We start from the raw sequence: 25,771 nt of genomic DNA, 5'->3' as shown, positions 1-25,771 counted from the left end.
CTTTAGATCGGAAGAAAATATGTTGTTACTGTGCGTTGCATTGCCTGAGCAGGCTCTTCTGCTGGCAAGCAACAATGGGGCCACACATGCACAAGGCCTTTTATTGGCTTTTCCAGTAGTTTATCTTGTCACAGAAGATCATAACCATTGGACTCATCTTTTTTATTATTAATAATAATACAAGCCATATTGGGGTAGGGGAAATCGAACCTAGCACCACTCAAATGCAAGTGTAAATACTCTTAACGGCTTGAGATTAAGTCCCTTGCACCATTAGCTGTGATGTGGTTATAAACTACAAGGCCTTTTACCATGGCAGGTGTTGATTAATGTCTAAATGACTTGGGCTGTCTTTTCAAAAAGAAAAATGACTTGGGCTGTTAGAAGTTCAAAAACTGTTGCAGAAACATGAGGCAGATTAGACACAATAACATTGCACAAACTATATTTCCATTCAAAGATTTAAAAATGTTGCAAAGCTTACAACATTCACAACACAAAAAAGGAAACGAAGACGGACATTCAAAGCTGCTTAAGTACAAAGAAACAAGACTTCTTGAAAACGAGTTGAGAGGAAGTCATTTTCACCCCTCTCAACCCACGTTTAAACTGTTACTCTCTCAAAACCTATCTATATAACTCTACTGAAAGTTGAGGTGAAAGAGGATGAGCACTCATTTTAACCCGTCTCTTCACTCCTTTCTTCCCCAATCTTCATACTTATTTGACCTAACATCGTCTAAAAAGCCTATGCAGATCCCAATCATAAGTACTTTTTGAAAAGGAAAAGAAAAAGTCCTTTTTTTTTTTCTGGTCTCCAATTGTATAGCTGCACAATTCTTACAATACCATCCCAGAAACTGTGTGAACCTCTCTCCTTTGTTTCAATGAGTTTTCTTCCTTTCTTAGGCTAATGAGTAGCTTGAGACTGCGACATCTGCTGGAGAAGCAGAGTGGATGTAGACAAACTCCAGGCTCTTTCCCGCCGGTAAAGAGTTGATCCATGATGGGAAAACATAGGAATCGCCGGCCTTTGTGAGGCCCCAAATAGGGCCATAAAGTTTGGATACTGAAAGCTTGAGGTTTGTTAGTGTCTTGGCAGACTTGTTGGTCACTACTGTGGAATATCTGTAGTAAGTTACTCCCTTGGAAACCCAAGAAGTTGTTAGCTTTTGCTGAATGGCAATAGGGCTAGAAGATGAAGCTGCAAAAAATAGAAAAACAAAAACAAAAGAAACTCATTTTAGATCTCTTTCCAACAACTCATGTTATGGCTAGTTGAATTGAAAGCCTTGACAAGAAAAAGAGGCCATGTAATACCTGGAGCAACTGGAGTGATTTTAGGTAGTGGAGCTACTTTTGGTTGGGTGGTAACCACTGTAAGAAAAAACACATCAATTAATTGCCATTACAAAAAGAAAATTTCAATCAAGAAAGTTTTAGAAGCAATCATCACAATCAATATACCTGGTAGGAGCTGGCTGTACCCGCCATGGCCGGCGTTCAAGCGTGCCAATATACCGAGAAGAGGAGCATTGTTGTAGGTAGCAGGCTCAGTCTGCTCATAGTTGTCTCTCTGATCAGCAAAGTTGTCATAGGCATCAGGTCCGCCAACAATGGCACCAGTGAGAAGATTGGGATCACTTGCTTTCCTGCTAAACCAAGTGGCATAGCCTCCCCTGCAGCTCACAAAGGAAGAGTCCTTCTTGTAGGAAACAATTGAGGAAGCCCTGTGGTGAACTTGTTGAGGGAAGTTGTTTCCATAGCCCACCATGTAGCTAGTGGCTCTAGGGTTGTCACCAAGAATGTAGTCAACCTGAGGATTTCAACAAATCATTAGGATCAAATTACATGCTTTCCCAAAGTCAGAGTGTTCTGTATGATTTTATCAGAGCTTGTTTCGGGCTGAATTACCTGAGATTTCGCGAAAGATAGAAGCTCGGATGGTGCCACATTGCCAGCAGCACAGTTCAATGTCTTCCCGGCAGATGTGAGGTAGTCGGAGTAGACCGTGGCCAAGAAGGAGGCACTTGTGACAAACTGCATGTTGTTCCACCTCTGGCGGAAAATCAGGCCACCAGGAGTCTTCTGCGCATTTCGGCTGCCCTTTCCGATGCATGAACACATGAAGTACTCAGCCTTCTGTTGGAACTTCTCAAAGACTGCTGTGTTGCGACCTGCTTTACCTTGCATTAAGAACTGTCACGCAAGAAAAACATATAATTAGTTGGCTCCCATATGGCTATAAATTCAATCTATGCAATTTACAATAATACATATAATGCCAGTGACCATTTGGTCAAATCTCATGAACGACAATTGTTGATTTTATTAAAAATAAAAAAACCAGTTAAAGGGTCGGTTACCTTGGCAACAAGGGTCTGAACACCGGAATATTTGACATCCCAACCGAACTCGGTCATGCCCCAACCAGTTCCACCCATGGAGTCACCATTGTTTCCAAGGTAGTTCAAATAGTACTGATTGTTGGTTGCCTGGAACAACCAAGCAGCAGCCCATAGCAACTCATCCTGTACATAATTCAAACACAATCAATCAGAAAAATTGAATGGGCTTTATTGGGCCTGGTCTAAAAACTGAAATGTAAAAGCAAGCCCAACGTTGGGCCCAATAACGTACATTGTAGCCACTGATGGATCTGTAGTACTTTTGGGCCACAGTGATGCTGCTGTCATATTTGCCCCTGTACTTGTCCGCAAAATCAAACAGCTGCATAACCAACCAAAGTGCCAGTAGTAGTGTAAGAGCAAGACCAGTGGTGTTTCACGTAAATTAGTAGCAAAGAGTGAGGGTATTATGGGAATAGAATTTATGCAAGTACAAAAGGAAGGTGAGTGCTGTTTTTGTGGATGTGGTAGGTGTTGTGTACGGTACCACCGACAAAAGTCGCACGTGAAAGAACTAATAACATCCACACTTTTCATGGATCGGTTAAACCCGGACGGCCAGGATCAGACTGTGCAATAGATCTGTGGGGTCAAGCAACACAGTCTCCGTGATCGACGGGCAAAAATGTACCCCAAGATCCAAATTACGCGCCGAAAGCTTTTTACCCCAATTTAAGTACATGGGCATCTAAACTACGCCGCCACACTTTATTTTTTTTTATACAAATGGATTCTAAATTAATCTAATACATGAGGAAATATATTCGAACTTGAGAGTCGGCTCAGTGCCCTCGCTAAATGGCCTAACCTATTTCTGCCGATTTACCACTTTTTAAAGTAATTATTTTTGTGTAATAAATACGATGCTAACGTTCACTGGGGAGTAACAACGACCAGCCTGACATAAAGAGTAAAAAGCAAGATAACTATAACTGCTTATTAACTAGGGCAGTTGATTATCATGCGCCGGTCCCGCGCGAAATGGATGCCGCACATGGCTAACGTACGCTAGTGGTCCCCACAGGCCCCCAACAGAAACGTTTTCAACCAGTCTTTTTCAGAAAACACTTTTTCTTTCTAAAACCAACGGACCAAATTACAACAGTTACTGTTTTTTTTATATAAAAAAACAAGAAAAACGCTGTGGAAAAAAGCATTAAAATGACTTGGTTGAAGTAAGTTATGCGTAAGACGAACCTGGTGGGCATGGCGGAGGAGCTCACTGGCGTAGGCGGGGTTGGAGCGGCGGAAGACAATGGAGGCGGCGGCCATGGCTGCGGCGGTTTCTCCGGCGAGATCCGACCCGGGATTGCTCGGGCTGATCTTGTAAGCCCGGCGGTCAGTGGTCATGTCCTCGGGTCTTTGCCAGCAGTAGTGGTCAGTGTTCCCATCTCCCACCTAATCACATAGATTAACACCAACCAACAAAATTAACATCACTTTACAAATAAATATCATTTATCAAAAATAAAAAACCTATTGGAGGGAAGACACAAACAAATAATAAAATACTAAAATTTGGGTTCTTTTTCAAGTGATGCTAACTAAAGCCAGAAGTTAACAGAACTTTAAAAAAAAAATTGTTTCTTTTTGAGTTGGAGGAAGGGCAAAAGTTATGAACTTGAATGGAAAGCTACCTCTCCATAGAGAACATAGGGTTCAGGGTGGGCTTTGATGAAGTAGTCAGTGCCCCACTTGACAGCTTCCATGGCATGACCAAGCTCACCACTTGCAGCCATTTGCTTGCCATACTCTATGATACTCCAGGACATCATTGTCACTGTGAATGCCATGGGCAGCCCAAACTTCACATTGTCCCCTGCATCATAGTAACCTCCCACTAGATCCACCTACAAATTCATCCAATTTCAACCAAGAGTAAATTTATGTGCAAAATTATTGAGAAAGGTAAATTAATTGAGCAATTTTGACATAAACCCAGTTGGGATTTTTAAGTAAAAAGATTAGAACTTACCCCACTAGCCTTGCCATCATACAAGCCAGAGTTGGCTCTCCAAGTGACTCTCTGGTTGTTTGGAAGGAACCCAGATCTCTGAGCTTCGAAGAAGAGAATGCTCTTGCTCAGAGCTTGGCCATAGTCATGGCCAGCTAAAGCAAGAGGGAAACAGAGAAGCAGAAGCAGAGGAGCCATGGAAATGAGTCTCACAAACTTCTCCATATGAAACAGTAACAGAGTTGAGTTTTTAAAGTAAAAAAACAGAGAGAAACAGAAGCTGAATGTGAATCAAAAACCGAAACTATTGTTCCTTTTTCAACCTCAAAAGGCAAAGAATTGGCAATGTTGGATGGTTTATCAGCTAAAATTTCTGATAAACCAAACAGAAACAGAGCAACCCCTAAGAAGACTGAAAAAAAGGAGAGACCTTTAGAGAGGCACAGTTTGTAAGGATTGGGAGGGAGGGAGGAGCACAAGGGCCTCTTTATATTGTTGAGAGTGGAAAAGTACAAATGCCCAGAAATCAGCATGGACCGAAAAAAAATATTTATTTATTTTTCATTTGTAATAATTTTGTTTATTTTATTTTCCTTCACATTATTTCTCTTTTCGAGGGCTGAAAACAGTTGAGAAAAGAACAGAGTCATGTGGGTGTTCCTGGGAAGGTCGGTGTGTATTTATTGTATGCGTGGAAGGGAAAAGTTACCAGAGACTATGAGGAGAAAAAATAAATAAAAATGTTTTCTTTTTTATAAATAAATTAGGGTTTTGCCAAACTTAGTTTAAGAAGCACAGACTCGGTGCAGGTTTGGAGGGAAGAGGGCCTGAGGTTGAGAATTACCAAAACAAGAAAGGGGTTAGGAAGCTGCAGTGGAAGAGTCAAAAGGGTTTCAGTTTCTGTCCTCTGGGTGTGTCCCACAGTTGAATTCCCCATTTTACCCCTGCTGTTTATCTGGTAAGACAAGCCACACGAGTGTGAACCTGCGTGGGCATTGGTGTGATTTGGTACTTGCGTGGCCGAGTTTCATTGGCTGTAAACATGCGATTAAGAAAATATGTTGACCTTGGTGAAGTTTAATGAAATAATTTAGTGCATAATTTGCATAGGAAAAACGAAATTTCACTTGATTTACCCAATATGTCTTCATTGTCTTTTGTCTCGTAACAATCTTTAGAACTTTCCTTACCGCGAATATTTGTACTTTTTGTCACCGCTCGATCGTTTTGTCATGTATATGCTAGTTTCTATGAGAATGGGGATGCAGGGAGTTAAACTATTACAGCAACAAGGGTGAAACTGTTTTTTAATCGGTTAGTTTGAACTTTGGTTAGAGCGATGTCGGTGAGTAAATATGATACAAATAGTTTTATTCTTTTGTTATAGTTCAAACACAAGCACGTGAACTACCGGTGAGAGAAAGGATTTACCAAATGCTTTTCTAGAGGTGAAGAAATTGTCCAATCTCATCACTGACAGAAAATCTGCATAACGTTCAATGAATGTTTATAAAGAAACACACAAGTATTGACCACGTTTGCTAGCTTGAAAATGTGAGCGATTGAGATTGGAATTGGTTTGCTGTCAAGTCTGAAGAATCCATGTGAGGAAGGAGGAGGAGCTAGCATTAGCATATCATATTTGTGGAGGACAGAGAGGGAGATCCATCCACAGTACTTGGAGATTGGAGAAGAGGTCCCTTGTTCAATATTTTACTGGTGTTCATAAATTGGGTTGCATTTTGAGCATTAATTTCTTGCTATGTATATGCCCATGCAGTACGATATCCGTGTGCTTGGGAATATGAATGTCATTCAAATGAATTAAATGAACATATTTTCTCAATTATTTATAAATTAAATGAATAGATAAATCACTGTCAGATTTTATTGGAAAATTATATGATTTGTTTTATGAAACTAGCAAGAAGAAACCTAACGATTTTGGGCACATTCTCTAGCAAGAAGAAACCTAGTGGTTTGTTACAAGTTTACCCTTCGACGCATTCTCTTCCCTTTTAACAAAAAAAGTCAAATTTCAAATGAAGAAAAAACCTAAGCTAACCTATAGCTAACAACACAAAGTTCAACTCTCCTTGTAATCATATAGTCATTTTAGACCAATCATTAATAAATTTGTTAAAATATAACAAGCTAAAGTGACATTTTCACTATGAATTTGTGAAAGATGACTAAGTTCAAGCTTCTAACTTGAGATTTATACGCAACAACAACTAATCATGCGATCATGTACGCGACTGATCCTAATATTCTCGTTTTATCTTTGTGAAATTAAAAAAACTCAACATATATTTATACGTCCGGAATTTTACATTCGATTCTTCCATTTCTCTGATATCGCTTGTATCAACCTATCCTCTAATTTGAAAGGGCAAAATCATAAAATGGCAACGATATCAAGGACAAGGAAGGTGGCGGCGTGGTTGCATCTGGTTCGTGTAACATGATACCCAAGAAGATTGACCTGTAACCAGGATTCGAATGCCCGACAACCCGACAAACAACACTCACCACCATTTAATGATTTAATTTCTTCTTTTTTTTCCTATCTGGAAAATTCATTTTATAAAAAGTCCACCGACAGTACCCAGGGTAAAATAAAAAACCAGAACTTGTGTTTACACGAGCGTCAAAAGGACTTGGCATTTCCTGTAATTTATTCTTAAAATGATGCCCTCTTTGTTAGCTGCATTTCTATAAATTTTCACACTACAAAAGTGAAGAAAACCAAATAAATGAATTAGAAAAATGAAAAAAAAAAGACAAAAAAGAGGTCCCATATCCGATGTCAGACTCAGAGCGCTTTATTCCCAACCGCAATCAACGGTCTCAGCCGAAAAAGGGATCATTTTTTTTTCATTTTTTGCCCTTTTCCTTTTTTAAAAGTAATTTTAATAATTTGAAAAAAAAAAAAAAAAAAAAACCGGACACGTCAATGGGACAAGGAGGCAAACACTCCGCAAAAAGGGGCTGGCGCCGGTTTTGTCACGGCCACGGCAAACCCCTAACGGTGATTTTTTTAAGTGCCTCGGAAATCAATACTTTCATCAAAACCAACTCATCTCAGCAAATCACACAACCTAAAACAAACAACACATAAATATGATTTTTTTCAAACAAAAAAAAACAATAATTTTGATTTTTGGTGAAAAGTTTGTAGCTTAAGAGGTTAAAAGGGTTCACTTTCACATATTATGTCAAAGCAGTGTTATCTCCGAGCTAAGTAAAGTGTTCGATTTCCTTCTATTCTTCAGTATATAAAACTTATAAAAGATTTGGATCATAATGGTTTTTTCCCAAATTTTCTGCTGCAAGTCATAAAGTTGGTATTGCATTAAACAATGAGCACATTACTTTGCTCATTTTTTCAAGGGCAGTGTCTATTAAAGTTGGTAGATGGATAATCAAAGGCCCTGAATGCCTCCAAAGTCCAAAGGGAAAGCTTTGGGTATATAGTACTCAAACAATGAGACTGCCCCTTGTTGGCTTTTTGAATTTTGAGTGGGTTAGGTTCTCCTTTAAAAATAAAATAAAAATCAAGTGACAAATAGTTCACAATTGAATGGTTTTGGAGGCTATCATGAATTCAAATTCAAATTGAAATGAAATTGATATTGGTTAATAACCAAACCAAGTTAGGTTAGAAGGGTGCTTAACCAGCTTCCTTGGGTTAGCTAGGAGTTTACTTATTTTTGTTAGCTCTCTTTGCACTCTCTCTAGGTGTGCCACTGACTTGGTGGAAATGCTGCCAAACAAGTTACATGACTTGAACCCTTACCTAAATTCTGTACTTCCATATTATTATTTAAAATTGAAATACCATATATGGGCATGTAAATCATAACTTTTTTTTATTTTATAGGGGGGAATAATTGTGAATCTAACTGAGAAAATCCATGAAGATTACATGTGCTCATAGACAATAATGTTTCATATCTTTGATCCAGGGTCTATGTCTTACAGCCCCAAAAGGGGCCAGCCGTTTACCTCCATTGGGAGAGCTCCCGCGACGAAAGGGATTAGTCACTGCTGTCGGCGGTGAATACCCTTGGGTCTCACCTAAAAAAAAAGGGCCAGCACCCTGTTTGGCATTGGAAACTCTCTAAAGCAATATTCTAAACTGTCACACTAAGAGAAAGACCATAAATGTGAAAGGAACAAAAGCAAAAAAAAGCAAAAGGCTCATTGCAATTCTCTTATTAGCTAGCTACTAAATTTTATCTTATCATGATCAAATAGAATAACTTTGCCAAAGTTTGCAATTTTGACTAGCCATCTTTTTCTCATGGTATATCTAGCTAGATGTGACAAACTTCGAAACTAAGTTATTCAACTTCAATTAACATAACGAGGTTGTTTCACCATGATTACGTAACCTTATATGGATTTCAACCTTTTCTTCTGGGTACAGAAGGGGACCGAGAATCAAATCATCACTCTGAATGCAATGTAAGTACTTTATCGCTGAAGCTACAAATGCCGCGGTCAAGATATATATCTTTGTAGGACTAGATTATATATGTTGGTTGAGATTTGCTAGTGATACTCTGAAGTTAAAGGTCATGGCATGGGCCATCATACTGGAAGAGCATTATTTATAAGGTACTTTTATCATTGGTCTGGTGGTTGTGACTGGAACTCTTCTGCTTTGTTGCTTGGGTTAAGAATCACAAATTTGCAAATTGCAATACCCTACATCATGAATCGAAAGGGCCTCCTTCTCAATCTCATTAGGTCAAAAGATTCATGTCTGGTAAATGCTCTGTGAGACTTCAAATTCAAATCCGATTTCATGTTTTCATATTCATGTCTTTGTTGCTAGCTCTTGTATATTACATCAAAATGATGGCCAAGCTATCCTCCTCCATATATTTCAGATAATGCATGAATGGATTTTATTAGGTAAGAGCATATACTCCTCCTCCTAATTCATATATTGTTTATTTTATCTTTTTTTTTAAAAATCATTTTAAAATCTCATTTAAAAACCTAATGTTCGTCTCATTGGAGAGATTATGAACAGTGAATATGTTTGTCATCAGGTATAGTTTGTACAAATTGATGCAAAAATGTATTTTAAATGAAATGGTCAGAAAAGAGAATAAAATGAAACACAAATTCATTCTAATTATACAATAAACATTGAAACGAGAAATAAAATTATTGTATCATATTATTACTACTGTATTGTTGATTGCATCACTTACAGAAGTAGAAACCACTCACATTATAATCGACTTTTATACATTTGTATGCGTGATACGGTCAGCAATACAGTCACCGAGTATAATCATGCAAGCAACATAAAAAATTATACAAGTTTCATGCTTTTGATGCAATCAACTTCAAGAAGGGTATAGGCTTATAGCATGAGTGTGGATAGGCTAAAGAAATCAAACTAGGTCCCTATCTATATCTCAACCATCTAAAATTATCCGCATGCAGCAGGATGCAGAACCTTTGCCTTTAACGCGTGCTCTACAGGGTACCACAGTAAGCTTCGAAACAAAGGCAAAAGAAATAATAGGCTTGCTCTTCATAACAATTTGAACACTTTTTTGAGTTTTTTTTCAACTTTTGAGACCCAACCAAAAACATAAATAAGTGAAACTATTTGAAGAGAGTTAGATAGGAATTTGGTCCCGCACCACACGTGCGAAGTAAAGGCATAGCCCTTGTTGCAGACACATGGACCTATGAAGATCTTGTAGGATATGTGCATGTTCCACACTGAGAACGATGGATGATGAAAGGCTTTAATGGCGTTGGTGGCGTTGGGGACCCTTATCCCTTCACAGTTTGGCAAACTCCTCCCACCCCAAGGAATGGCTGTAAAAAAATGTTCAGTTTGCGTAATGTCATTTCTAGTCTATTATTATTTCTAAAGCTTTGTAATCACAATTTACTCGTGTGAAACCCACCTCTATCAAAGAGATGATACGTCAAGAAATGTTTAAATTTGACACCGACGAACCATAAATAGGTATAGAGCATGTGCTCACCTAAAGGTAAAAGTTTCTGGTCTAGAGGTTTTGAAAGAAAGCCCCCTTTACTTCTATAAGAGCTGGAGTACTAAAAAAAACTAAGTTGGTAGACACATTGCCATTAGCACAACATAATTAATGTTAAAATTTAGTAATTTAGTACGTTCGCCAGAGTCAAACGCAATACACGATACGTATAAAGATACCTACAGCTCTTAAGAATTCCCAAAATCGAACCCTATTTTGCACAAATACTGTCTCTTCTCACCTATTAAATCAAACAATAATGTAAACCAATCTTAGTGTGAATGTGATTCATTAAAAGGGTTACTATTTTTGTGCCCATTTAAGAAAACTCTCAACTTTTTATAGAGTCAGGCCAAATAAGCTTTTATAAAGAGAACCAACTAATTCTCCATGAAATTGAAGCCACTATGCTCAATTAGGGGAATAAATCTAGATTAAATTAATTTTCTTAATTAAGATATTGTATGAGTTGTATATTGGATTATGGAGGTACATGCACTAAGCGCAAATCAAGGCGTGTTCATGTCTGCCAGAGGCAGGGAAGCTTGGTATGAGCTAATCACGGACCAAAACGGTTTTGGCCTTTCTCCCCCACCACCATATACATGACAGATGAGTTTTGAAAGACCGATGACTTTATAACTTTTGTATATATTTCAAATATCTTCTGGACCATTATTTTGGGGCCAATTAGGCTTCCACTACTAATCCAATTGTTTCTTTGTATTATCATTCGCGCTCTTGATGGCATAATGCATGCATGCTTTTTATCTAGCTACTGTGATTGATTTGCTTGTTTTTTTTTTTAATTTCTCTTTTTTGATGATTGTTTTCTACCTTTGTGTCGTGATGTACTACTCCAATATTTACTGAATGTCCTCCACTCAAATCTCGTCTCTTCCGTACAAAGTCTATTAACTTTATGGTGTGTTTACTAATTAGGAATTAGAATTCTCAACTTATGGAGGATTTCTGTGTTTACTTCATATCAAGAAATTAAAAAGTAAGTAGGGCCCACACAAAATTAGGAATTGAATTCTTGATTTTAGAGGAATTCAATTTTTGGATAGGAGGTGCTATTCTAATTCTTTGAGAACTAACACATTAGGAATTCATCTTTTTTACCCATTATATCCTCACACAATTTTCAAAATTTCAAAATTTATCATATACTTTAACCCAACAACGAGGACATTTTAGTAATTAAAATCACTCATAGACCAATTCCATTAGGTTTAGTAAATAACTTCAATAAGAATCCGGAATCTAACTCCCCTCAATCCATATGGTTTAGTAAACAACTTCAATAAGAATCAAGAATCTAATTCTTCTCAATTCAATTCATCCTCAATTTAATTCCTCCTAATCCAATTACGGATTAGTAAACATGCCATTTTAATGTGTTTATTCATAAAAAGAGTTCGACTCTTATTTATTTTTTGATTTGGACAATTGATAATATCGATGTATAAAGATGTGCGGCAGATACCTTTCGTTATTAACGTAAAGTTATTAGACTAAAACCGAACTCTTATGATAAGCGAGAGAGAAACTTAAGAGATTGACCAAACACACTAGAAACATTTGTTAATCGAGACGTATCTATCACCATGTCAACCCCTAGGAGTTATTGACACTAACTTGGGGTTGGGGGTGAGTGAATTGTGTTCACCATCACCGTCTTGTGTGCTTGTAAGTTGTGATATAGTTGTTATTGCGGGAAATTATAATCAAATTTTGTTGTCAAAGTCGTAAGTCACAAAGTCTTGTTGAGATGAACTTTTGGTTAAACATTTGAAAGACTATGTCTTTCAACTTCCACGACAAGAAGAGGAAACCAATTCAATGCATGCCATCAATACTTTATTATATTTTTTTATTTTTAACGAGAATATTCTTAAACTAATATGAGTTCCAATCATTCACATATACTCGATGTTATTCTCACACATGCATGTCTTTTTCAAATTGTCAAAACAAATGTTACATTAATGTAAACGTTTATATATCAATCGATGACATGACATCGACCTCTTTTCCAATGATAATGGTGTTCCCTCAATTACATATTTCATGGCCGAGCTAATTAACTAGTGTAATGTCCGGTTTTCGTCCCTCAAAGTAAAATCGGGTTTTAGTTCAAGAACCATTGCTGTATTTTAGCTTAAAATTTCCTCAATCACAACTATCTGTAATCTATCCACTCTATTTGTATACATATGATACATGTTCCACTATATTATATAAGTAGGTTTTTCTTATAAAAAAAAGTGTAAGATTTTAGGTTTGATTTTGGAATGTAAAATAATCCAAAAAGGCAGTTGAGTTATAAATGGAAAAAGTGAACGTCAAAAGCCGACATCCGAATCTCAGCCCCCTACGTCCCCACTGAACTGCAATGGATTTCATGGCCCAATAGCCCCAATATTTTTGTGTGAATATATGTGCAACTTGCCCAGATAGATACGTCTTTGCTTGCATGTAGATATGTTTCTTCTCCAACTGCCTGCTAAATATCGAATTTAATTACTCAAAAGAATTCCATTTTTAAAGAGGAGCAAGTATATATATTAAAAAAAACTACCCCCGTTTTATGTTGCGTTAAAGAATTGGACAAAAAAGTTAGAATAATATTTCGCGTAGCCAAATTTATAATTAAAAAGTATGCAATATGAAATACAGGGCAGTCAAAAAGGTCGTCGGCGGACTTCAACCGTAAAATAAAATAGACTCACCACCGCTTGTAGACAAAATAAAGACGAGAATACGATTACAATGTCATGTTCGCAAATCACAGCCGTCAAATCACCCCCGCAAGTCACGTCCAACGTTGATTCTCAGGCCGTTAATTCCGGACACCGGCACACGTGTCTGTTTCTGGAGGAAGCAGCGCAGTTCGGTCATGTGAGGGCTCGTGCGATCTGACAATCTACCGTGGGGCCCTCCACGTGCTGTCTCCCCAAGGGACATCCCATCGCGCGAAGCTGCATCCACGTGCTCCGTCGAGGTGGTCCAATCAAAAGCCGACAGGTGGTCGCTGGTGACGGGAGGCCTCACATGGCCTTAACAACCGGTTGTGATTTGTATGGCTGCATACGACGATTTTTATGTTATCGTATGTTTTGTTGGGAAGTTTTGATTGAAGGGGTTGGATGGGAAAAACGACAATGTAGAGGAGTAGAAGAGAAGGGAGATGATCAAGAATATAGAAACGGTGAGTTGTGCTACTTATTAGATTTGAATGACCAAATTATGAATACAGGACAAAATAAGCATATCAGATTCCTATTTTTATACAGCGTGACACACATGCAAAGAAAATAGTATATAATTTGTTTTTGATTGTCCATCAATTACATACACTCGTCTCGAGAATTATAGACGGTAGTCAACTAGTTTATATGTTGGTTCAAGGAAATATAGGTTGACATTCAGTTTCGGTTTGGAGTTACTTTCGAATATAGAACTTCGAGTGTAGGGGTAATTACTCTTAACAGATACTGCAATGTTAGAAGGCATAAACTTATTTCTTCGTAGTCATTTTCACCTTATTGGCCTACCTTATCGGGATTGCATAAGGCAATTCCCCAGCCCAACCCAACCCAACAATTCTAAATTGAACAAGAATGCATAAACGTAACCCAACAGTCTGATCCTCAAGTCCAAGAGGGAGGAGAATATATTCTAGAAAGGCTTACAAATCCACAGGTATCATTTGTCAGACCCAAAAAAAGAAATCCACAGGTACCATTTGGGCATCACTGCAATATTGGGTCAAATTCGATTCAACCTTGTTGCTACCAATAACTTGGAAGGATTGATGCCATAAAACCCAAAGAGTTCGATAATCTAAGTTGAAACTTGAAAACTAACATATTCAAAGCATCTCTGTTGTTTGTTGTTCTGTGTTCTCTCTCTTTTTAGTTGGGTAAGGGATCAAGCAATTAACTTCCCTACTGCACTCAATCCTCATACATGAAGTTTTATCCAGTATAAAAGCAAAAGTTCACAAAGACAGATAACTTCCGGTATAGAAGGGGTTAAAAGACTTGTTCCCAGTTTCCATATCTTCTAGGGAAATGAAAAATCGGATATTTATCTGTGAATGACAAAAAGATAAGATAACAAACAGGAACATGCATCTATCATCTCTTTCTCAACCTAATTAACTAATCTTTCCAACTTTCCTTGTTCAACCGTCGTGATGCAAGGCCTTTGCCAGAGAGGCTAGGAGTAATTGGCATCAAGGGTGTGTGGGGTGCCTCCTCATCATCCCAATTATCATCCCAAGTATTATCCCATCCATCATTAATGTGCAACTCCGGTTTTTCCTCATTCGAAACTGGCAGGTCCTCGTCTAACTTCTGATATTTAAACCCATTGCTGGAGAGTCTCCTGTGTCTAAAGCTGATGCACATCCAAGCCGCTGCCAATATCAGTAGTGAAGCAAAGAATACAATCACAATGGTAGGTCTTTGTGTCAGGAAGTTTGTATAGGTTAGGTTTGAAGAATTCTCAGGCTCCTTTCTGGCACTGTGTGTGATCAGGTCCTTCAAATCAAGGTCGCAATGACCATTTCCTGCTTTTAGGACAATTGAACTGCCAGTTCCTCCATTTCCAACAGAAACCTTCACCTGCATAATCCAAATTATATCCGGTCACAACCCAGTTCTTAACATGGTGACAAACTTTTTGCTACAAGCATGCTCATCATTACAGCCTATAACATCCAACAAAGACCTGTAATGATTAGCCTAGATCTTCTAAAGCAAACATGATAGAAAATGAAGTAAGCTACATGTTCGACAGTTTTATCATGAAAATTTGTGGAGGTTGTGCTCGTACTGCCACAAGCCAAGCTTGTCCCAGGCCAAGGCCATTACTCAAGCCCCTGACCACCAGTATCTGTAAGAGCGTTTGCTCTAGCTTCCGTTAACCCCTTGCCATCAATGTAAGAAATAGCTTTCTTCAATCAATCAATATAGCATTGTGCTTGTTTTAGACTATTGCATGCTTGGTGCTTATGCAATATTAATATTGCGTAGGTTTTTCTTTCTGCCAATGCATAGTAACTCTATACATCTGGACAGTTCAAGAATTTATGTATTAAGGAACCGAGTGTCCTGGCTTAAAAATTCTCACTATCCAATTAAAATACAACGCTGAATCTTCTATTAATCAAAATATCATTCAAACAACTCTTTAGTATTGTTTATACTCACCTTTTTGTTTTCTTTCTCTTCAAGTTTAATTTTTGTTTCTTCAAGCGCCACAAAATCAGGAGCTACAATGGTAACTAAGAGAGGGCCCTTACCCTTGTTCTGAATTAAAAGTGAAAGATGGGGCGAATCTGAAAAATGCAAACACAGAGTAAATCAAGTATTATTAATGCAAAACATAACAGACTTCAAAAAGTATAAAACATATTTCAGCATGCCAAATGAATAATGATCTGAAAGCAAAAAAGGAACAAACTCCGATATCTGTATATTTATTTCATACAGAATTATTAACAAGGTCAATAAGTCGGTTTGATTCTGTTAGTCCAGGATACGTTGTACCATTTCTTCTAGTCAATTGACACCTCCTGTTGTAATTTGTTATTATACATCCAGTGCAGACTATTACAATTATAAGCCTATTAGACATTACAGAAAATTATGTATATATACATAAAAAGACATGGGTTTCAAAGATCAAACAAATAAGGAAAAACACCAAGGATAGATAATATAAACAAGAAAAATCCATAAAGCTAACATGAATACAAAATGTAGCACATACCATTTCCAGGAACTCTCAAACACGCAACCAGCTTGCTCTCCTCAGCTGTGCACCTATTAACTGGATCACATTCCTCAGTTCCAGGGCCCTCCTTCCTCACAGGGTTCACAGTGACCACATTTCCTCCGTTATCCACCTCCTTAGGCAATTGCTTTGATTCCAACCCATCACTGGGCTTCTGTTTCTTGTCATAACCCTCCATTTTAAATCCCCCACTCGATCCTCTCCCACTATTTAGCACATCATGAGATTGTTTTAAGCCGACTTCCTTACTTGGATTGCTCTTGTCCACAGCATTCCCAACACCCTCCTTTGATGCACCAACCTGATCTCTGTCTTCCTTCACTTTTTTAATGTCAATAGCATTCGAAACCGTGCTAGTTTGATCACCCAAAGTGTTCGAATCTTTCGAAGTTAATGAGACTTTTGGATCTAAAACAGTTTTTGCACCATCTCCTACCTATATTCAAAACCTCTAACTAATAAATAGAAGTGGAAAAACAATAAACTTTACTACAATTAGACAAAGTTTTCTCATGTTTTTACCTTCAAATCAGAACCAGAGCAATGAGCCACAAGCTGTAACAACAAAATCCCAACGAACAGAAGAAAATTCTTCTCCATAATTTGAGGTAAACCCAATTCTTTACACTACAACCAGACCCTATTTCCAATGGAGTTGGAGACAAAACATTAAAAACAGAAGTGAAATCACAAAGCTTTATAATTCATAAACAAAAGCAAAAAAAGAAAACTTGTTTGAAGGACATTCCAACTAGGATTCAGATTGCTTACCTAGAATAAGATGCTATTTCTCTGTGCTTGTCTTGCATAAGCTTAGTTGATTCAATGGCTGCACGGGCTCTGCGTCTCATCGAGCAAAGCTTGAGCTCGTAGCAAACAGGAAATATATTCTTCTTTAAGAAAAAATAATGGGGTTTAAACTTTGAAGGGTGAAATGTCAAATGTCAACGAGCGGTGACTTGAAACTTAAAAGTAGAGATACTCAGTCAGAGAGAGAGTGAAGAAGCAGAATGGAGCGGACTTCAAAGACTGCGAACGCAAGCCGTTTCCGCGGAAAATGTGAAGGATAATCGGGTGTGGGCCGAACTGGGCCGTAACCTAGTTCCAATTCATGGGTCATTAATTAGAAGTAAATTTAGCCTAATAATGAGAGGTGATGATTAAATTTATTTATTTATTTAATACAAGCGATAGTCTAAACTAAATGAGAGGATGATTTCTTTTACACACACAAATGATACCATGAGAGTTTGAATCTAGGACCTCTTACATGCAAATCAAGGCCCTTTTTCAATGGACTAGACCCTGTTGGCAGTGATAATTAAATTTAAGTTACCCTAGCCTAGAGTTTGCTCCTTGTTCATAGAACAGAATTTTAGTTAAATCTTGACTATTTATTTGTATATCAAAGCCAAAAATAAAGAAACTTCAATTTTATTTTTTTTGATTTTTTTTTTAATATACAATCCCAAAAATCAAAATGGCACTTGCAGTACTATAAAGCAATATGCTTAGCATTTTATATAAGCATAGAATATGCTTAGCCTCACCTTTGGGCAAAGGAGCAAACAATGTGCATATGTGCTCAACTATACATCTTTGAGCTGCTTGCAATTTTATTATTAAATTGGAACATTAATTCTTAAAGATATTAGCTAACAATAATAATGGAAACTTGAAAATATTGTGGCTCATATACAGGTATCTCACACAAAAAATGTAATTTTCTTATCGAGGTATGTTAAGTGGAATCTCTCCTTAAATTGCACCACAGTCTTTTGAGATAAAACGACACACCTAAATACATCTTTTAAGCTTATCCTCACAAAGTGTCAGGGCTTGTTTGGAACTACTTTTCTAGGAAGCATTTTTGCTCATGAGCACTTATAGTAAAAGTGCTTTAATTATAAAAATATTGAAATTTTTATAAGAAATCCAAGTGCTTCCTAAAAAAGCACTTGGGTGTGCTTCATGAAGAAGCACATAGCAGGTGTTTCTCCAGAAAGTGCTTATATGACCCAGAAACACTTCTAAACTTTTATGCCAAAAGACGTCCAAAAAAGCTTTTGGTTGCCAAAAAACAGTGTTAGCCCCTTTAGAATCACTCCCTAACAGACCCTAAGACCTCTCAAACTCTATAAACGGCGAGGAATCGAAAAATATGGGGTTCCAACAATAGTATTGTTTGTCGGTCTGCCCAATATGAAAGCCCACAAATGGAGAGCGCATATCTTTTTAACAATGGGCATCTCCCTCTCATTGTAATTCTCATCATTCACTTTCATTTTTGGATCTTAACCTCTCCCATTTTTTATATGGTGAAAACCTGAATTTTTGAACGTTTATGTAGCCCGACTATGGGTAAACTGTGTTACATTGTGCATTTACGATTTTACCTTGGTTCACCGATTTTTGACATCAGCAAACACCATTGAACACCTGGTTTCAACCTGGCAATTGGAAGTGGTTGATTTATAGATCCCCAACCCTAGATTTTGTCTCCCCATTCAACCATAATGCAACACCGCCACAATCTTACGTGAATGCCCAAAAAATTAGTATAATACAATTCTTCCACCCAACTCTTCAAGACTTTTGAGCCAAATTTCTTGGGTCCATTTTCATGGTGTGGACCCAAAGACCAAGCTCCAGCCTCAAACACTACTGAAAACCCAACTCAGCTCTGACTTGGTCTCCCTTTCTCTCTCCATATACAGTTGAAGGTTGCATCCAACAAGCCTGTTGCAGATGCTCATCACCAAACAAAATGGGTAAGGCACATTGGCATTTAGTCAACTTACCCAAATTTGAGGGTTTAATATGATTATAACAAGTAGCAATAAAATTCTAGAACTCAATTTATGTGCAGAGAGATTTCAATTTCCGATTTCGCAATCAAAGCCAATTGGAATAAAAAGTTGTTATCTCTCTAAATCATTCAAGTGCTAAAATAATTGAGGGTTCTTAAAGTCCACAAAAAACTACAGATAGGTTGACGCAGCACATTTAAAAGGTTCATTGCTGTTCTTCCTTATCTCGGAGGTTGGGTGGGGCTCTAAATACTCAGCTCAAAAACATTAGGGAAATAGAAATTGTCAAACCGACCTGGTCCACCCAACATGCCATCAGAGGAATATAATTGAAAAAAATAAGAAGAAGAAGAAGAAGAAAATAGTCCAGGCCAGCTCATTGAAGGGAAGAAGGGAAGCCTGATGAGACATTGGTCATTCCCCACACTATCTGGTTTTGGTCTAACAACATCTTTGACTCATTTTGCTCTCATGTGAAAAATGAGCTTAGCTAGCAACAACTAATTGCAATTAACTCCTTCCAAATCAATGTACATACTGTTTGTTCATACCAAATGATGAGAACAGTAGCGCAAGGGGTACGCAGGCAGCGGTTGTTTAGCCACTGATGCAAGTGAGTTCTATAATGCATCAACAATTGACTGTCGCTGCAGTCTACTGCCTTTGGCGCAATTTTAGGTTATTCGAGGGGACAAAAGAAAGTGAAACCAGACAACCAAATGTGTGTCAATAGTGTAGCACTATAGAAGTTAAAGATCTTTTGGCCATAACATGTGATCATTTAACCTATGCAAAATTGTTGGTCTTCAAGATTTGGAACAATTCTGGGCCCACGCCATTGATGCCAAAGGTGCTGTGACTTGCAAGATAACTTAGTACTTCTTGCCATGGCACCTTGGCATTCGGCAACTTGTTAGCTAGCCTTCAAAGAGAGTTTGGAAATACCATGTTTAGAGTTTGCCCAATACTTGACTAGGCAGCCAGGCTGGGCCCACTGGGACTGCCTCTGGAAAATGTGGGCCCCTTTTTTACCAAGGCCTTTTGACCATCTTACTTATAAGGCTCAAGCCCATGTGACATGCTCACTTGAAGACTATTTATTTATTTATTTATGACGGCACCATGACGTCAAGTGTAAAAGGGTTGACGCCACTATGTGAATAGCGGGAATAATACGGCGTCGCTTTGGTGGTTGATTTTGCTTTTACGTGTGCGATAAAATCTTTCCCGGCAATGAAATTAAATCACGAGAATTTGATATTGTACATTTTCCGGAGGAGAAATGGTAAGGTGACACGTAAAGCAGTCGACAAGTGAAATAGTGGGGCCACTGGTGTGACGTGTCGGTATCAGGAGATAGATAAGACCACTGTATGATGATAATAGTCGGCGTCGCCGGATTTGCTTTAAGACCAAGTCCGAATACTGCCAAAATATAACTTTTTGATGTTCAATTCTGTAATTGCCCCGCTGTTGCTTTTGAATTACGCTCGTATGCCCCTCCTGTGTAGCAAAATTCAAAACTCAGTCGACAAAATTGACCTGTGAGTCTGAGGAGGTGATGATGATGATCCATTTTACATTAAGAAAATAATTATTCGTAATGCTCGAAGTTTCTAAGGAAATCATTTTTTTAGTATCAGTCGTCAATTTTTCAATCCACTTTTTGATCAGGGGATGTTAGCGTGGCGATTTGTATGGCTTTTGAGCGATTGTCAGCAAATGTGATTTTTATTGTCGAATTTACCACGAGATGTATGTGATTTTTTTTTTTTTTTTTGGGGTAAATATCACGAGATGTCCCTATATCTGAATAGGGGAATTAATTTCAGCTCGGGGTTTGACTTACCCCTAACTATAAAGTGTTTCCAACGAATTTCAAATTCCTGTTTTGAGGCACCAGGTAACTCGCCAGCTAGAGGTGATAGTTTGCTAATTGCACCACATCTTGTGATTAATGAGTGCTTCCAACGGATTTCGAATCTTTGTCATTGAGGCACCAGGTAACTTGCTAGCTAGAGGTGACAGTTTGCTCATACCCTAGTGAATGAATATAAGATTGAACATGGCAAGAAGAATGAAGATTAAGAACTCAGCCTTGCTTTTAACTCAATTAATTCTGATCACAAACTCCAAAATCCGAAGAAAAATAATGTATGGGTTTTTCCATATGCACCTCTTTAGGTTAACGACCCAAAAAAAGTGGTAAACTTCGGGGGTGGAAGAGGAAGCCAAAATGGGACGTGAAAAATCTGAAAGATGATGACAGAGAGATCCCCTCTGCAAAAACGAGAGAGAGAGAGAGAAGCAGCAGTACTATTTGGGATTGACTTCTTGTGAGGGCCAAAGGGGAGAGATTGGTTAGGTCTTGTTCACATGCAAATACAGAAGCTTTTTTTCTCTGGGCCATTGAAGATGGGGTGTGTCATTTCACGAGCTTTGTCCTTCAAAAGGACAACCCCATCACCTTTTCAAGAGGACCTTTGCGTCTTTAATGCTACCATACTGTCCCGGGGTCCACTATTTATTGCCTACCTTTATAATTTCCCTTTTAATTTGGAAGAATTGGTCTAACAAAGAAACTCAATTCAATCAGTGGTTGATTGTTATTTGTTACGCACTTTGCCTCCCTTGCAAACCCTCTCTCTTTCTCCTTAATTAATGTCCTTGGTGAAGAAGATAACTCAGAATTAGTTTCGGCTTGGTTTGTGTTTATATATACATGCATGCTACACATGCGTCACTGAATGTCAACTATTGATGCATGTAAATTTGTATAAACTTAATATTCATATTCATCGATGATTGATGACAACAACGTTATAGGTTATACTTGGATTCATTAAGGCAATTAATAGACACATAACCAACTTTTCTTCCCCTTATTATTTTGCTATGGGCATGACATGGAGAGTAGAAAACGAGTTATTTCTCCCATGTTGTGGTTCTTAACTCCTAAGGGCTACTTATTCAAAAAGTTTGCCTGCTCAAATTTGTGAAACATCCTACAATCCTATATGATGCACAATCAATTCAATACGCAAGAAGACAACATATAGATGCCATTAGATAGGGTGATTGAAAACACAATAAATTAAAGGGGGTATGGAAATGTTAGGTTTACTTAGTTACAAGACTACCCAATCTCTGAGTGGATTGTGGACTTGCAAGTTGCAACTGCACCCACAAGATTCTCTGAAGTCTATAGCTACCTTCCAACATAGCTGTTTTACCTCCCCCCCCCCTTGTCTTTCAGTCAACTTATAATTCACCCCACATGCATCGTTTTACCCTAAGCTTTGCCTTAATTTCTGCAATCTTTAATTCACTGTGTTTTAAGATTTTGCTTTAAAAAGAACCAATAAGATTTGGACCTAATCTTGTTGATAGGATAAGACATTGAAAGTGTTGTTAGCAATTAAAGTAAAAAGGTTTCCAACCATTATTACCTCAATTTCTTATTTATTTCATGCCTTAACAAATCCAAGTATTGAATATTGATGTGACCTCCTCAGTTTCTAATCTTACCTTCTATCTATAGTGAGATTCTTTGGACTCTTTGCAAGCATACCTTTCCCAAATTAGCATACCCATAATTTCCATACAGCTCAAAAATCTTCATGTACAGAGAATGTAGTTATGAATCCACATCAGGATAAATTATCGCTTGTATAAAACCATGTTAATTAATAGTTGTTTTATGATAAATTTCACATGCATCAACGACTGATAATCATATAAGTACGGAGATGTTTACGGAGCTAGTGGCTAAGCAACTGGGTACACAACTTGTTTAACATTGAATGGTTCAAACTCCACAAAGTCAAATAATCGCTTGATGTATAATACGAAGCTTAGAAGAAATGATACAATGAGACGATGATATTATTCACAGATGCAGATATGAGCTTTAGCATTGATGCAAAAGGCAAAATCTCTCTGCTGCTGATGCACCTGCACGAGACGAAGCTAAACGAGAAAAGAAGGCAAAACTTGTTGGAAAGAGAGAAGACGCGTGGCAGCAGGAGTTATGGAGAGTGTGGACTTTAACAGCGAGAGCTGACTCTCTATAATAAATCGACAAAGTAGCTTTTTGAACAGAAGTGGGGACCACCGACCACACGGAGAGTGAAACCAAAATCTTACAAGATACACATTCACAATCACAATATACAGTTCAATTACACCTTTTTTTGTTTCTAGATCTTTCCTGCTTTTACAATAACACCCTTCGTATCTTTCTTCATAATATCATACTTACTAGTTTTTGAGCCTTTGGTTATGATTTTGTGGAGAAAGAGAAGGGTTCCAAAGCAAGTTAACAATACCAAACACATGCTGGACAATAAAAATTAGGCTCCCAAAGCTTCTTGATGTAGATCGAGCTAATACCCTCCCTTGCTTGCAAGCTTACAATCTCACTTTACACGTATAAATCAAAAGTTTGATATAATGTTAGACAATCACTAAACTTAAAAGTTTAAGTTGTTACAAAATAAACTATATCAATTTAACACATTCACTTCATTAAATTAAAACCGTACTATATCAAGTTAACAATACTCAACACAGAATTTGGGATTGTAAAAGAAAATAAGGAGAGAAACTCTTATTCTTCAATTGACCAAAGGAATGAAACCAAAAGGAAAAACAAAACAAAAAAAATAAAAATAATCCAACACAATTTTGGCTCACTTTCCGCATAAAAGGGCAAAATAGTCATATCCAACATGTGGGTTGAGGTAAGTTGGACCAAATTTCAAACCATGTAAAATTTTGAAGTTGTGAACAGAGGTTATAGAAGTTAAAAGCTCAGCAATAAACTGCAGCTATAAATAAGGACACCCTTCAGCCTTTAAGCATAGTAATCCATAATCTTGCTCTAAACCTAAGCAAGAACAAAAAAAAAAAAGTCCCATCTTTCTCTCTCTCTCTCTCTCTCTCTCAGAGGGCCAGAGCTTCCAAAGCTTCTGCCTTTCTTTTTCTTCTGCAACTCTACCTTGCTCTTCTTTTGAGCTCTCTGCTCTGCTTAGCTCTTTCATCTCATCTGCAAATTGTTTGTTTTTCACTTCTGGTTCTTTAGGAAAAGGGACTTATTTTCAGTGCCCTGTTTCCTACAGATTAAATATTTGCTTCAATTTTTTACCAAAACTATGGACACAATGCAAGACAGTAAGCTAGCTTTTGGGTTTTCTGCCACCATTGACATCCGATCTTCACTCTCAAATCTCATCTTAACAAGCAACACAAACACCTTGGACTCAATTTTCTCCCATTGCCCACAAGCACTCTCCACCACCCCCACCACCACCAGCAACAACAGCTCTGTTTCTGAGCCACTGGGTTCATCAGTTTACCTTCGCCAGAGAGACCTTCTCCAGAAGTTCTGCGACGAAAGCCGGGCAAACGCCACCGTTTCACGCTTTTTTCAGAAGAACCCAGTTCAGAGCTCTGCTTGTTCTTCAACCTCTTACATGGCTCCATGCAAGAAGAAGCTCTACAGGGGAGTGAGACAGAGGCATTGGGGCAAATGGGTCGCTGAGATCAGGCTCCCTCAGAACAGAATGAGGGTCTGGCTTGGCACATACGACACCGCCGAAGCCGCCGCATATGCTTACGATAGGGCGGCTTATAAGCTTCGAGGAGAGTATGCAAGGTTGAATTTTCCCAATCTTAAGGACCCAAGTAAGATGGGTTTTGGAGATTGCGCTAGATTGAACGCTGTGAAGACCTCCGTGGATGCAAAGATTCAAGCGATTTGCCAGAAGGTGAAGAGAGAAAGAGCCAAGAAGAATGCGAATAAGAGCAGTAATTCCAGTGAGAATGAGAAGGCTGTGATGAAGGTGGATTCGTCGGCGTCGGGTTTTGGCGACGGTTCTGGTCAAGAATTGGTGTCTTTTACAGCAACACCAACAGCAACACCAACAGTTTCTGAAGATGGGGTTTGGAGGTGTGAGAATTCACCACCCTCTATTTCAACAGAGTGGTCAATGGGGATAGCAGAGGACTCAGAATTTGAAGGCTGCTCACTTGCAAGAATGCCTTCCTATGATCCTGAGTTGATTTGGGAAGTTCTTGCAAATTAGAAGAGTCTTAATTTTCTTAATCTTGGGTGTTTAGATTAAAATTTCAAATTAAGGGTATATAAGTAAGTAGCTGTACTACTAGTAGTAAGTCAATTTCTGTTTGTTTAGTTTAGTATTAGTGGTAAAGTGTAAATTGGTAGTTTATTCTTACAAGAGGAGCCATCTGAATATGTTTTGTTTGTTTTTGTTTTCGGTTTCTAAGTTTGGTTGGGGTTAATTATTTATGTTTTGGCCCTTTTGTTTGTGGCCCTGTATTTGTGCCTTGTTTTTGTACACCAAGGCACTTTGCCAGTCATATGAAATGTCTGAGGGCACCTTGAGTTGTGTTATTTATGGATTAAGTGGTGATTTAATGAATGTTTAAAGTTCTTGCTACATATATAAACCAAAATTCTCAAATTTTTGATCTCCAAAATTATACCTAAAATCAACCAACGGATCTAACCCAATGAAAAATGGCATTGACTTGCGGACAAGAAGTCGGGTTTGAACCCACATGGCATCTTTATTTGATGTGTGTGTGAGGATTCCGTCTCTCCTTTAGTTTAGACTATCGCTTGTAATAAAAAGTAGAAAGAAAAAAAAACAAATCCCAAAGTGGTGATGGTGAAATGAGGTGAGCCACGTCAGTGAAGAAGAAAGGCCTTATCCTTATTGCTGTGAAAATGGAGAT

The 25,771-nt window shown here is 38.0% G+C and overlaps 3 protein-coding genes across 3 annotated transcripts; 1 reads left to right on the top strand and 2 right to left on the bottom strand.

Annotated features, from left to right (window-relative positions):
• Nucleotides 1-433: 433 nt before the first annotated feature.
• Nucleotides 434-4,988, bottom strand: GH9C2 (glycosyl hydrolase 9C2). The gene is made up of 9 exons (XM_021962909.2): nucleotides 4,384-4,988; nucleotides 4,046-4,258; nucleotides 3,606-3,806; nucleotides 2,641-2,730; nucleotides 2,367-2,531; nucleotides 1,915-2,199; nucleotides 1,468-1,816; nucleotides 1,321-1,377; nucleotides 434-1,204 (listed from the first exon to the last, which is right to left on the bottom strand). The coding sequence occupies exons 1-9, from the start codon at nucleotides 4,585-4,587 to the stop codon at nucleotides 906-908; spliced, it is 1,863 nt and encodes a 620-aa protein (XP_021818601.1). The 5' UTR covers nucleotides 4,588-4,988; the 3' UTR covers nucleotides 434-905.
• A 9,435-nt stretch (nucleotides 4,989-14,423) lies between these two features.
• LOC110760669 (uncharacterized) lies at nucleotides 14,424-17,215 on the bottom strand. Its single transcript, XM_021962973.2, has 5 exons — nucleotides 16,974-17,215; nucleotides 16,725-16,842; nucleotides 16,179-16,638; nucleotides 15,617-15,744; nucleotides 14,424-15,028 (listed from the first exon to the last, which is right to left on the bottom strand). Exons 2-5 carry the CDS (start codon nucleotides 16,800-16,802, stop codon nucleotides 14,564-14,566), a joined length of 1,131 nt encoding a protein of 376 aa, XP_021818665.2. The 5' UTR covers nucleotides 16,803-16,842; nucleotides 16,974-17,215; the 3' UTR covers nucleotides 14,424-14,563.
• A 6,654-nt stretch (nucleotides 17,216-23,869) lies between these two features.
• On the top strand, nucleotides 23,870-25,439 carry LOC110760654 (Integrase-type DNA-binding superfamily protein). Its single transcript, XM_021962953.2, has one exon. It carries the CDS (start codon nucleotides 24,166-24,168, stop codon nucleotides 25,096-25,098), a length of 933 nt encoding a protein of 310 aa, XP_021818645.1. The 5' UTR covers nucleotides 23,870-24,165; the 3' UTR covers nucleotides 25,099-25,439.
• Nucleotides 25,440-25,771: the final 332 nt, after the last annotated feature.

Source organism: Prunus avium, chromosome 5, assembly GCF_965620075.1.
Source record: "Prunus avium chromosome 5, drPruAviu1.hap1.1, whole genome shotgun sequence".
In the NCBI taxonomy this organism is placed as follows: domain Eukaryota; kingdom Viridiplantae; phylum Streptophyta; class Magnoliopsida; order Rosales; family Rosaceae; genus Prunus; species Prunus avium.
Note: the sequence above shows the minus strand (reverse complement) of the source record. Positions and strands in the feature narration are given on the sequence as shown.

Excerpts from the sequence above, each read along its gene's own strand:
- LOC110760669 (XM_021962973.2), bottom strand. The coding sequence starts at position 16,802 with ATGGAGAAGAATTTTCTTCTGTTCGTTGGGATTTTGTTGTTACAGCTT. Across the intron at positions 16,639-16,724 it reads GCTCTGGTTCTGATTTGAAG|GTAGGAGATGGTGCAAAAAC; the intron begins GTAAAAACATGA and ends TTTTGAATATAG. Across the intron at positions 15,029-15,616 it reads AAGAGAAAGAAAACAAAAAG|GTGAAGGTTTCTGTTGGAAA; the intron begins GTGAGTATAAAC and ends TGGATTATGCAG.
- LOC110760654 (XM_021962953.2), top strand. The coding sequence starts at position 24,166 with ATGGACACAATGCAAGACAGTAAGCTAGCTTTTGGGTTTTCTGCCACC.
- GH9C2 (XM_021962909.2), bottom strand. The coding sequence starts at position 4,587 with ATGGAGAAGTTTGTGAGACTCATTTCCATGGCTCCTCTGCTTCTGCTT. Across the intron at positions 2,731-3,605 it reads TCCTCCGCCATGCCCACCAG|CTGTTTGATTTTGCGGACAA; the intron begins GTTCGTCTTACG and ends TTGGTTATGCAG. Across the intron at positions 1,205-1,320 it reads AATCACTCCAGTTGCTCCAG|CTTCATCTTCTAGCCCTATT; the intron begins GTATTACATGGC and ends TATTTTTTGCAG.